Source organism: Podarcis vaucheri, assembly GCF_965113315.1.
Source record: "Podarcis vaucheri genome assembly, chromosome: 17".
Classification (NCBI taxonomy): Eukaryota; Metazoa; Chordata; class Lepidosauria; order Squamata; family Lacertidae; genus Podarcis; species Podarcis vaucheri.
Window position 1 is genome coordinate 35,236,707 of NC_138755.1, and position 13,277 is coordinate 35,249,983.

The window sequence follows — 13,277 nt, forward strand, 5'->3', positions numbered from 1 at the left end:
AAAATTAAAGGGAAAAAACCCGGATGTACATTTCCAAAATATAAGATATAAAAAAATAAAAAAAATCTACATCCAGCAGCAGTGTTTTGTTTTTTGTAGGCTCCTGTAAGTCATGGGCCCCACCTCCTCCCTAAAATACCACTGGTTTGCTCATTTCATAGAATCATAGAGTTGGAAGAGACCACAAGGGCCATCGAGTCCAACCCCCTGCCAAGCAGGAAACACCATCAGAGCACTCCTGACATATGGTTGTCAAGCCTCTGCTTAAAGACCTCCAAAGGAGGAGACTCCACCACACTCCTTGGCAGCAAATTCCACTGTCGAACAGCTCTTACTGTCAGGAAGTTCTTCCTAATGTTTAGGTGGAATCTTCTTTCTTGTAGTTTGGATCCATTGCTCCGTGTCCGCTTCTCTGGAGCAGCAGAAAACAACCTTTCTCCCTCCTCTATATGACATCCTTTTATATATTTGAACATGGCTATCATATCACCCCTTAACCTCCTCTTCTCCAGGCTAAACATGCCCAGCTCCCTTAGCCGTTCCTCATAAGGCATCGTTTCCAGGCCTTTGACCATTTTGGTTGCCCTCCTCTGGACACGTTCCAGTTTGTCAGTGTCCTTCTTGAATTGTGGTGCCCAGAACTGGACACAGTACTCCAGGTACTTTCTACATATAGGGTGCCTACATTCTGCATGGACTGGTTGCACGGCAACATGTGCAAATGGCTTGAGATACCTATTGGGTCCATAAATGACCACATAGCCTATATTCTGTGATAGGAATTTTGAGGTCTTAGATATATGGTAATATTCATAAGTTACCAACCAAGCACATACATAGATCAGCACAGGAAGACCGACCTGGAACCATTTTGATTCCTAAACTGAGCAAATGTTTTCTCTGCAAGGTCAAAGTGGGAAACCGTCCATTGTCTCTTTCCTCACAAATCCTGTCTTAAGGGCACATTTAAGATATGAATAGGGTGTGAGCCTGTGACCTGGCCCAGGGACTATTTATCATTACAAAAGACTGGCCAGGCTCCCCAGGAAATCCAATCAAGTAACCTGCCAGACAGGAGATAAACAAGGACAGGAGAAAAACAATATTCAAATTTCTGTTTTGGACCGCCTTTTCTGTGATGTAGGTGTGATGTATCTGAGGGGAGGTCTTAGGTTACACCCCTTCTGTGATGTATGTATGATGTTTCTGGGGGTGGTCTTGATCTACAGGGTGGCAATTTCAAAAGTCTTTATAAGGCCTTGCACACCATTTTTCTGGGTCCTCCTTCTGCGGGTGAGGGGAGCACCCTGTTGCAACAGATCACTAAAGATCAAGCTTACTAGCTGCTTTGCTTCTCAATATTCTCTGGTTGGCCTCTGTTATCTTCTCCCACCAATAGGGAACCTATGTAAGGACTCTGTATGGGCTCTCAGATACCCCATAAGGGAAAGGGGCAATTTTTGTTTACAACAATTCAACACAAAAAACAGCGACAATTTGTTGTTGACAAAGGACATATCAAGGGCCCCATTACCTTCAGCAGCTTAGGGTCTCATCAAACCTCAATCCGGCCCTGCCTGCAACATTTCTTTATATATATATATATATATATATATATATATATATATATATATATATGCAGGTTTTGGTGTCTTCGGGTGTCTTCCCGTGTAAGAGTCGGGGTGTCTGTGCGACGTTTCGACGAGGTCTCACTCGTCATCTTCAGGCTGGTGCTTTCGGCTTCTTGTTACTGGAACAGAGCAGAATCTGGTGTTTGAGTTCCTATAAATACTGTTGAGGGGTGTGGTGTATAGCCTCCAACGTTCTGGGCAGAGAGGAAGTTCCTAGATTAGTGTGCCTCTTCTTCTTTTGTTCCTTAATTACTTGAGGGATATCTTGAGTGATTTCATGAGTGATATTCTGAATACCACTGGGTGGGTCATTAAGTGTAGATTAGTTGCTAAAGCTTTTGTGTCTTGACCTCTTGAGCTTGTGAAGAGTTTTTCTGAGAAGATGGCTGTGCTGCATTTAGTTGTGCTCTGGCTTGGCTTCGTGTATAGGGGCGAGCTGTGGTTTTGTGCCTTGTGCCAGCCAGATCTGTGTAGGGATTGCAGGGGGGTGCAGCATCCGGAGGTGCCACTATAGTTTGGCTACTGGATGGAGTCTGTAATATGTCTGTGGAGAGGGTCTGGGTTTGGGTCTGGTGTGGTTGATTGGTGACGGCGTTCTGTGTGCTTCTGGTTCTGGTGTCGGTTTTTGTGGGGAAGGCTAATTTCCAGATGTCTGGCAGGCGGGACGTGTCGTCACGCTTGTTCATGTTGTGAGGGTGTTTCTCTATCTCGATGGCTTCCATGATTATTCTCTTGTGGTGATGTTCCATGTTAAAGAGCAATTTGGAATCTGCAAAATTAATTTCGTGTCCTGTTTCTTTCATGTGTTGGAAAAGAGAGGAAGTTTTTTCTTCTTTTTTGACGGCATTCTTGTGTTCTGCGATACGTGCATTTATTCGTCTGTTTGTTTGTCCAATGTACGTGGCTGGGCAGACTTTGCAGGGTATTTCATAGACTATGAAATACCCTGCAAAGTCTGCCCAGCCACGTACATTGGACAAACAAAGAATGCCGTCAAAAAAGAAGAAAAAACTTCCTCTCTTTTCCAACACATGAAAGAAACAGGACACGAAATTAATTTTGCAGATTCCAAATTGCTCTTTAACATGGAACATCACCACAAGAGAATAATCATGGAAGCCATCGAGATAGAGAAACACCCTCACAACATGAACAAGCGTGACGACACGTCCCGCCTGCCAGACATCTGGAAATTAGCCCTCCCCACAAAAACCGACACCAGAACCAGAAGCACACAGAACGCCGTCACCAATCAACCACACCAGACCCAAACCCAGACCCTCTCCACAGACATATTACAGACTCCATCCAGTAGCCAAACTATAGTGGCACCTCCGGATGCTGCACCCCCCTGCAATCCCTACACAGATCTGGCTGGCACAAGGCACAAAACCACAGCTCGCCCCTATACACGAAGCCAAGCCAGAGCACAACTAAATGCAGCACAGCCATCTTCTCAGAAAAACTCTTCACAAGCTCAAGAGGTCAAGACACAAAAGCTTTAGCAACTAATCTACACTTAATGACCCACCCAGTGGTATTCAGAATATCACTCATGAAATCACTCAAGATATCCCTCAAGTAATTAAGGAACAAAAGAAGAAGAGGCACACTAATCTAGGAACTTCCTCTCTGCCCAGAACGTTGGAGGCTATACACCACACCCCTCAACAGTATTTATAGGAACTCAAACACCAGATTCTGCTCTGTTCCAGTAACAAGAAGCCGAAAGCACCAGCCTGAAGATGACGAGTGAGACCTCGTCGAAACGTCGCACAGACACCCCGACTCTTACACGGGAAGACACCCGAAGACACCAAAACCTGCATTCCTGTACCCGTGAAAATCTACGAAAGCAAATATATATATATATATATATATATAGCCCTCCCCACAAAAACCGACACCAGAACCAGAGGCACACAGAACGCCGTCACCAATCAACCACACCAGACCCAAACCCAGACCCTCTCCACAGACATATTACAGACTCCATCCAGTAGCCAAACTATAGTGGCACCTCCGGATGCTGCACCCCCCTGCAATCCCTACACAGATCTGGCTGGCACAAGGCACAAAACCATAGCTCGCCCCTATACACGAAGCCAAGCCAGAGCACAACTAAATGCAGCACAGCCATCTTCTCAGAAAAACTCTTCACAAGCTCAAGAGGTCAAGACACGAAAGCTTTAGCAACTAATCTACACTTAATGACCCACCCAGTGATATTCTGAATATCACTCATGAAATCACCCAAGATATCCCTCAAGTAATTAAGGAACAAAAGAAGAAAAGGCACACTAATCTAGGAACTTCCTCTTTGCCCAGAACGTTGGAGGCTATACACCACACCCCTCAACAGTATTTTATAGGAACTCAAACACCAGACTCTGCTCTGTTCCAGTAACAAGAAGCCGAAAGCACCAGCCTGAAGATGACGAGTGAGACCTCGTCGAAACGTCGCACAGACACCCCGACTCTTACACGGGAAGACACCCGAAGACACCAAAACCTGCATTCCTGTACCCGTGAAAATCTACGAAAGCATATCTTTTTTATTGAGTTATGAGGCAGAACCACATTTCAAAACACAAGTCTTCTCCCGTCACATGTATAATATATTTTGCGTGTGATGTAACCTTCAGTCTTCTATTAGCCCTTGTAAAAGGAAGCAGCCGCTGGCAGAATGGTTAACAGCACTTGCTTACCGTATATCTCCTTGGTGCGCTGCCTGTTTAGTCCTTTGCTTGACCCCTGCCCTGTTTGGTGTATTTGCTTTTAGCTGCACTGAACCTACTTCCTTCAGTTGTGCCACACGTTCTGCAGTTTCTCCCCCACCCCAGCATTTGCCCGACTTCACCTCTAGGGTGCAGAATTAATCAGCAACAACCCAATAAAACCACATACAATTCTTTACAGACCAACATCTTTACTGATGATTTTGTCGCAGAACAACATTTACAAAAACAGAGTCCATTGCCTGTATTAGGGGGAGGTTATTGACAGAGGGAGACTGGGACTTCGACTTGATGCAGCCAGGGGGTGATCCAAACTTCAAAATAGCATCTGAATGTCTGAGAAGGGGGGAAAGGAGAAAGAAGAATGTTAAAATCAGCCCAGTGTCGAAATCTAGAAAGCTGACCTGTGTCATTATCCGATGGCTTGTTCAATATCCTGAGCAGGTATTTCAAAAAGGAGCTCACAGTTATTCCACCTTCCTCTTTGACAACCCCAAGGCAAGGAGATGTGGCCGCAGCTCCTGCAACATTCATGCGCAACTCCCTACTCTGGCCTCATGCCCAACGTGATAAAGGACAGAGGCCTCTTGCAATGCTCTGGCTTAGGAAACGACAGCCTTTCTTGTAGTGCTTTCGCTATCTGATAAGCCTCATAGATTACGTGGGGAAAGATTCTGCATCAGCAAGGGAAGAGCCTCTCGCTGCTCTCATGATGTTGCCACTACTGCACGACTTCTCATGTTGCGCAGGGCTAGAGGTCCCAGGCCACAGGAGAGCAACGAAGGCCACACGCCTTTGACAAAGCGCCTTCTGTGGCTTCGTTTCCCTACATCAGTAGAGCCTGCCCGATTGACCACCAGCAGCAACCATTTCAAATTTCCCACAGTGCCCTTGTACAACTTTCTCCTACGCAGTCACCCCAGAGCATTGTGGGAAATTCATCATGGCCATTTGCAGCCGCTCACTGCTTGGTGGGTGGGGGTAGAGGCTTAGAGGCTCAGGGCAGGTGTCAGAAGGTGTCTAGTGCTGATATCAGGCCTGGGCGCAACATAACTAATGCAGAAATAGGATGGAGCAGGGCTTTTTAAAGCCAGAACTTGCTGGAACTCCGTACTGACACCTCTTAGGTGGGCACCATTGCCGTTATAAAAGAACCAGAGAGTTCTGGACCCTCTTTTTCTAGGAAAAATAGCACTGGGAAGGAGCCATAGTATAGGTTCCTCTCACATTGCCCAGTGCTTCTTACATTACCTAAGGTATTCTGTGAAAGGTACAGGCGTATCTTGGTTCGCAAATGCCTTGCGAGTCGAACATTTTGGTCCCCAACGCCACAAACCTGGGAGTGAGAATTCTGGTTTGCAAACGTTCTTTGGAACCTGAACATCCGACGTGGCTTACGCGGCTTGGTTTCCGAATGTTTGGAAGTTGGACGGACTTCCGGAAAGGATTCCATTCGCATTCCAAGGTACCACTTTATTTTTTAAAAAGCTCCCAGATTTGAAGGTGGAAGGTAATGTCAAGGCTCTCGGGCATTAAGGTTCCCAACATGCAACAAAATTTGCACCTTCAGGACCTTGGAGAGGTAAGAATTGCAGCTCTCTCCCCAACATGAATTTCGCATGCGATACATTTATGCAATGAATAATCCAACCACCTTGGCTTGTGTGCTGCATGAACCAATCATGTTCTCTGGCCCTCTTTGCCATGTGTATGAGTTCTGCAGCACACCAGTCAATGTGAAAAGTGTTTCCTGAAGAGAGAGAGAGTTTGAAATCTACAGTGTGGTTTTTTTACACGTGGCTTCCCTTATTAACTTATTGAATTATAACTGGGATGGGGAATCTGTGTCCATCAACATCTGGAGAACAATAGGTTCTCCCCACTGCCCCATTTATCACTCCCAGGAGTAGGTATGTCAGTTTATTGCAGCAGCAAAAACAACAAATTATTGTGGCATCTTAAAAACCAGCAAATTTGGTTATGACATAAACCGGCCTTCCCCAGCTTGCTGCCCTTCAGGGTTTTGGTTTTTTTCATTTTATATTGGTCACTATGCTTATTTTACCTACATTTAAGTTATAAATATAATGTTTGCACTTCTAGACTCATGAACATTGATAAAGATGGGTGCAGCTAAGGCACCAGTGAAGAGATACCAATATGCATAGGAGTCCATTCCTAGGGGCCAAGGTCCCTTTGGCTCCCCTAATAAAATATTTGAGGAGGCCAGGTCTCTCAAAGTTGATGGGCAGTGCCATTCAAATGATGTGTTGCACCACATAATGTGTTCAGTTATGTGGGGCAGGGCCTACCTCCTCCCGCCCCATTTTATTCAAGTTGGCCTCCCTGCAATATGGATAGCACATCAGATCCTGGCTGAATCTAAACACATGGGGGGAATTTCAGGAAAACGTGTTGTAAACCTCGTAATGTGAAATCACGTTGCCAAAAGGCAGAACTCCACAGCGCAATCTGGTGTCACAGTGTTCTAATGCATTTAAAACGCTTTTTCTTTACTAATGTAGCTGAGTCCCCGTAACATTCCACATTAGTCCATTAGGAAACCAATGAGAAATCTGAACTCATCTTACTTGTCTCAGTGTCTTTTTCCTCTGGAAATCACATCTGTCCAAGTCGGGCTCGGGATGTATCCTTTTGCTGCATACTGTCCGGCAGATATCAACATCGATTTTGTATTTCACCCCTCTCACAACCTAGAGAGAACAATTTTCACTAAACCAGACATAGTAAGGCAAATTGAAGAGATAGAGGGAACTTTTTATATACCGGGGGAGCAGGAAGGGAAGATAACAGTTTTTTCAAAGGCCTTATATTTCCACCCCACCCAAGTGGGAGGCATATTGCTAAGGCATGTTGGTGCCTGTTGCTTGTATATTCATCCTACTCTTATCTCTGATTATTGGTTTTGAAGGACAAAAACCTCTTAAACCTGTTTGACCAGAGACTACATTGGGAGAAGGTGATGAAACAGCGAGGTTACTAGCTGGGGTTCCATTTGGATCATATATAACCTCTTAAAACAGCTGCATTGGTTGCAGCCAGTTCTTTTCTACACCTAATTCAAGATGTTCATGTTAGTGATTAAAGCCCTTAACAACTCAGGCCACAAATACCTGAAAGACTGTCTCCTTCCCTATCAACTTTCTCTGGTGTCAAGATCAACAGAAGGGGCCTGCAGAAGCTCAGGGTGGTGGCAGCCCAGAAGATGGCGTTCTTTGTGGTTGCAGGAGAAATGTAGACCTTCCAGAAGGGCTTATTTAGCCATCAGCAGAGCAGCAGCTGAACCAAGATGCAAGTCATAATAGCTCACTTCAACAGTGTGACTTTCAGACGCACTGCAGTGATATTTCCACCTGAGTGTGAGGTGACTTACGGGAATATTTCATCTCGCATTGGCACCAGAAAATGACAGGTTTCGTTTCATTGCTGAATTTGTTGCCATAACAGCCGGAGTTTCCTTACCTGCCTCATGGCTTTGTTTATGCGAAATTCTCTGAATAGAAAGATGTCATTTGAACTGTTGTTGTATCTGTAAACACCAAACCTAGCAGCTCTCTGAACTCCTGGGTCGTTGGTCTTGACAGTGATAGGAGATCCAGGTTTTATGGCTGAATTAGGCAAATGCCTCTTGCTACCTGTACAAGCAAAATTCACAAATAAATAATTATTTAGAAATTTTGTCCAGCTGACACATGGAAATAACCTTGTGACATATCAGCTAGGTTTGGAATTTCACACCTCCACCTCCCTATTTTGGAAATGTATTCATCATTTGAATGAAAGCGGGGGCAAATTTGACCACAACACAAATTACAATTGGAGTCAGCCCCTGCGAACCAGGCAAATAGTTTTGTGAGAGAAATGTGGCCCAGAGCTGTTTGTTTTGTTTTTAACTACACAGGGCTTTGTGGGTTTGCCCAAGGTGCTAGCTTGCCATTCATTTGAAATACAGTGGTACCTCGGGTTACAGACGCTTCAGGTTACAGACGCTTCAGGTTACAGACTCCGCAAACCCAGAAATAGTACCACGGGTTAAGAACTTTGCTTCAGGATGAGAAGAGACATCGCGTGGCGGCGGCACAGCAGCAGCAGGAGGCCCCATTAGCTAAAGTGGTGCTTCAGGTTAAGAACAGTTTCAGGTTAAGCACGGACCTCCGGAACAAATTAAGTTCTTAACCCAAGGTACCTCTGTACAGGCAATGGCTGGTTTGATGTGAGACCGTGCGCACGTGCATTGCACCGACCCCAGAAGTGGACAGAAAAGGGGGCAGAGCGGGGGTAGAGGGCTCTCTGCTGATGCTCGCGGGGGTCAGCAACGCAACTCTCTTGCAAAATGGCCACCACCTGTAGTCCCAACACCACCAAAATCTACCTTTTGGTGCCTCCAACTTTACTGAAGAAGCTTGCTGTTTGGCGAACTCAGACTGAAAAACTGACAGCTTTCAAAGCTGATGTCGTATGAGGAGGGGAACCATCAGCTTCTTCCTTTCTCTCACAGTTAAAACCCACTCTGTGGTTTATCGTTACTCTGCAATCAGCAGTTGACTCAGAGGACACGACAAGAGAGTGTCAAAACTGCAAACTTTCTCCAGAGGAAAGCTTGATACGGCAGTGCATTTAAACAATAGGTCAAGTTTCTGGCAGTGTAACTGGTGTGTAACACGGTGCAACCCACAAAGTCCTGGTTTTGCAACTGTGTGATGAAAAAAAAGCAATTGTCTGGATTAATGCATGGTAAAAATTGTGCAGTTTCTCTCCCTTGAACAGTACGTGCCGGTTCATACCTTCATATTAACCACGTGATCACTACAAGTAGAGATTTATCACGGCTAAAGAAATCAGGTGATACATGCATGTATAAAGGTAAAGGGACCCCTGACCGTTAGGTCCAGACGTGACCAACTCTGGGGTTGCGGTGCTCATCTTGCTTTATTGGCCAAGGGAGCTGGCGTACAGCTTCCGGGTCATGTGGCCAGCATGACTAAGCCGCTTCTGGTGAACCAGAGCAGCGAACGGAAACGCTGGAGCTATTTATCTGCTTGCACTTTGACGTGCTTTCGAACTGCTAGGTTGGCAGGAGCAGGGACCAAGCAACGGGAGCTCACCCTGTTGCAGGGATTCGAACCGCCGACCTTCTGATCGGCAAGCCCTAGGCTCTGTGAACTAGCTGCACACAAAAGCAGGGACGCACTGAGTAGCCTCAAACATGACACCACACATGCTGAGCAGCCCCTCCCTTGGCATCTGTGTGCACAATGCAAACATCTGTAGGGAGGGGTTTTTCAAATGTACAGGTTTATGTGCAAAGCCCCTTCCTCCAGACATTTGCCATGTGTCCATGAATGCCAGGAGGGGGGTCACTTAGCATGCACAGTACATGGGGGGGGGATACACACTCTTACGTTGCGCTATTCACTCAGCAAGTGTGTCTGAATGTTGCACGCTGTGAATATGTGTCCAAATCACTCAAGTGGAGACGTTTATCCCAGTCTGCATGTGCATTGGACTTGATTTTTTTAAAATTCTTGATGCTTTTATTGTGGCGTTGATTTGAGATTTGCTTGTAGAAAGCATTTCATAAATGGAATGAAATAAATAATCTACCGCACTTCAGAATGTGTGTAGAGCTCTGTTAGGGATAGACATAAATGCAATAGAGGAAGAGCAAAAGAGGAAGTGGTTCCGAATTCCACGCACATTCCCAGCAGAGAAGGCTATATGCACATTGTAAAGAGCGAGAGGGGAAGTGGTTTGAAATTTCACACACATTCACAACCTACTGAAGCCAACTGGATAACTGGATGCCTATGGGGAACTGAGAATGGCACATGAATGATGTGTTCATTCACAGTGGTCACTGTGATAGCAGCAGTTAGTTAGTAGGTCCATCTTCTTCCATGGTCTTCTCTTTCTGTCCCCCTTTTCTTTTTCACTCTGAATGCCAAGCTGGGCAATTTCTCAAATATTCCCACCCTTTGGCTGGCATCCCACTGCTAGTATTAAAAATACAGTTCCATGTACATCAGTGCAGCTCCTTCCAGAAATGTTGAAAACAGATGCATATTCATTTTACAGTAAATAGCTTTGAGAAACACCTAAAACAACACACACACACCCCACACACCAGTGTTAATAAAATATCAGGAGGGGGAAAAACACCCTTAGCTTTTTCGCTACTCAGAATATAAACCACAATGGAAAAAGAGAGATTTCGGTTTATCTAACAGCAGGCATTTTGTGAGACTCTGCTTTTTCTGTGCATTCATGTCTGAATAAGGAGAGAACCTCATCATCATCATCATCATTAGTATCCTGCCCTTCATTCAAAGATCACAGACCAATTCACAACATAAAAATGAAAATAAGAGAACACAAAATGCACAATAAAAACAAAAACAAACCAACACCCCCCTCCCACTTAACATTAAGTTTTCAGATCAGATCTTGAACCTTTAAGCGCAGCCTGGCATCCAGCTATTTAGCAAAAGAAGTTTTCCATGCATGGAAGATGTCATGGGAAGGGAGTTCTACGTGCTGAACCTCTGTCTCAGAGGGTTTGCAAAGGAGCAACAGCTGGCGTCTGTAATCCCGTTTTCAGATAAAACACTGGAAAATCTAAAGTTGACCTAACTGCCACTAAGAAACCTTGCAACAGCCTCTCTTTCACAAGGGTGTTACAGTCCTTGATTCAATCGCACACACTCTCCACCCAGTGCAACCCTGTTTCTTAGACTTAATTAAAAAGTAGTGGTCTCAACTGATAATGGCTGCGTACAAAACATACATTTAAAGTGCATGGCTTCCCCTAAGGAATCATGGGAACTGTAGCTTATCCACCACAGAGATGCAATTCCCAGCACCCTTAAGAAACTAAAGTTCCCGTGATTATTGGGGGGGAACCCCATGTACAGCATTTTAAATGTGCTTTAAGTGCATTGTGTGTAAACACCCAATATTGTACACACACCTGCAAATGCCATGGGAGAATACTAAAGCTGTTTTCTGATCTTACCAGCTGAAGTCCTGGCCACATTGCAGAGAAGAAGACAGCAAAAAAGAGCCATTTTCCTCCACCCAACGGACACCATTTCTACCTTCCTAGAGTAACCAGCAAAGAGACGAGGGCTGCTTGACTCGAACACTTGCTTTTTTGCACCTAGCAGAGGAAGTGGGGTTTCCACTGTCTGTTCAGGAACTCTCATTGGTCAAGAAGAGCATACTGTATAAAAAAGCCTCGATCGCTATCTCCTGTCCCGCTCATTGGCCCTTGCAAAATCTATTAGCAAGTTTCTTTTTGAAGAACTCTGGGTGATGTTAGCACTTCGTGCAGAACAGGGTTTGTTTGTTTGTTTGTTTCTTTGTTTGTTTTTAAAAGGGAAGTCAGATCCAAAATGGGCAGGTAGAAGGAGTCAGAGGCAGTTCAGAAAGAACATCGGGGGGAGTTCAGTCATTCAAGTCATGCAAAAAGTTGTGCTGTGTTAGGTAATAGAAAAGGGTGTAGCCAAGACCCTGATCAAGTATACCCATTTCTCTTTCGCCCTGCCAACAACCCTCCCTGCAGACTCCACTGCTCCGGGTATTCACCAATGCTTCTAGAACGAAGGAGATAGTTCTAGAGCATGGTTCTAGTCCTGTGGTGTTGCGATAAGGGTGCGAAGCCAGAAATATCCAAGATGGCATTCATAACATGGACCTTACTGGAGCCAACATGGATGTGAAATATTTGTGTCCCAAATGCACAAAATCATTAAAGCAGTTTGGAAACAGAGCAGTCTTCTGTCTAGGTTCCTCACTAATGAGAGGCAGTCACAAGAGATACGAAGGAATTATGAGTTCTCAATGTTAAGTTGTGGGTGAACATATCAGACGACACAGCAATTCTTCAAACAGCTCTTGTTTATTCACAGGCCAGAACAGAACTGAACTGAAGGGTTCAGCCAGCCTGCTTATATAGAGCTCCACTACAAAGCAACAGTAACAACTTTCTGTAACTATCCAATCACTGAACGTCACTTTCTATTCCTTATTTGCATATGTGGACCTGAGTGAAAACTATCTACAGTATCCCCCTGCTGGCCCAGGGTGAGAACTTCAGTACATAACTCTCAACTCTCCCAAGATCCCTCTTTCCTCAAAATCCCAGTCCTGAGGAGCTCCTCCCACTCTGCGTCGATTTCTAAAGGCCGTGGGATTTGACACTCACCAAGAAAGGATTATGCACACATGCAGAAAAGGCATAGGTGCATTGTAGCCACGCATGCTTTGAGCATGAATTATAATCACATGTTGTTGTTGTTGTTATTGTTGTTTAGTCGTTTAGTTGTGTCCGACTCTTCGTGACCCCATGGACCAGAGCACGCCAGGCACTTCTGTCTTCCACTGCCTCCCGCAGTTTGGTCAGACTCATGTTTGTAGATTCGAGAACACTATCCAACCATCTCGTCCTCTGTCGTCCCCTTCTCCTTGTGCCCTCCATCTTTCCCAACATCAGGGTCTTTTCCATGGAGTCTTCTCTTCTCATGAGGTGGCCAAAGTATTGGAGCCTCAGTTTCACGATCTGTCCTTCCAGTGAGCACTCAGGGCTAATTTCCTTAAGAATGGATGTGTTTGATCTTCTTGCAGTCCATGGGACTCTCAAGAGTCTCCTCCAGCACCATATAATCACATACCACTCAGCAATTGTAAATTTTCCTATAAGACCACTACGGGCGGTGGGCAAATCTGTCAATTTCTGTTTCTCTCACTCTCTCATTTTCCTATTCTTCAAGTTCTCCACATTTCCACATCAGTTTGCAAATTGTTTTTCTCTCCCTCCAAAAAAGTCATCTTGAAAAAATGATCAGTATTTTTGTGTGAATTTATTTTACTGTGCACATTTTCCCCCAAA

At 45.0% G+C, this 13,277-nt stretch overlaps 1 protein-coding gene across 1 annotated transcript; it reads right to left on the reverse strand.

The window, feature by feature from the left end:
* Window positions 1-4,540: 4,540 nt before the first annotated feature.
* Window positions 4,541-12,027, reverse strand: LOC309522055 (cystatin-F-like). The gene is made up of 4 exons (XM_082205270.1): window positions 11,403-12,027; window positions 7,853-8,025; window positions 6,961-7,083; window positions 4,541-4,705 (listed from the first exon to the last, which is right to left on the reverse strand). The coding sequence occupies exons 1-4, from the start codon at window positions 11,590-11,592 to the stop codon at window positions 4,628-4,630; spliced, it is 564 nt and encodes a 187-aa protein (XP_082061396.1). The 5' UTR covers window positions 11,593-12,027; the 3' UTR covers window positions 4,541-4,627.
* Between the last annotated feature and the right edge of the window lie 1,250 nt (window positions 12,028-13,277).

Bases quoted from the DNA above. Each gene is read 5' to 3' on its own strand.
- LOC309522055 (XM_082205270.1), bottom strand. From the start codon at position 11,592: ATGAGAGTTCCTGAACAGACAGTGGAAACCCCACTTCCTCTGCTAGGT. The intron at 7,084-7,852 runs GTAAGGAAACTC...TGTTCTCTCTAG, and splicing joins TAAACAAAGCCATGAGGCAG to GTTGTGAGAGGGGTGAAATA. The intron at 4,706-6,960 runs GTAAGATGAGTT...CCCCCTTCTCAG, and splicing joins GGAAAAAGACACTGAGACAA to ACATTCAGATGCTATTTTGA.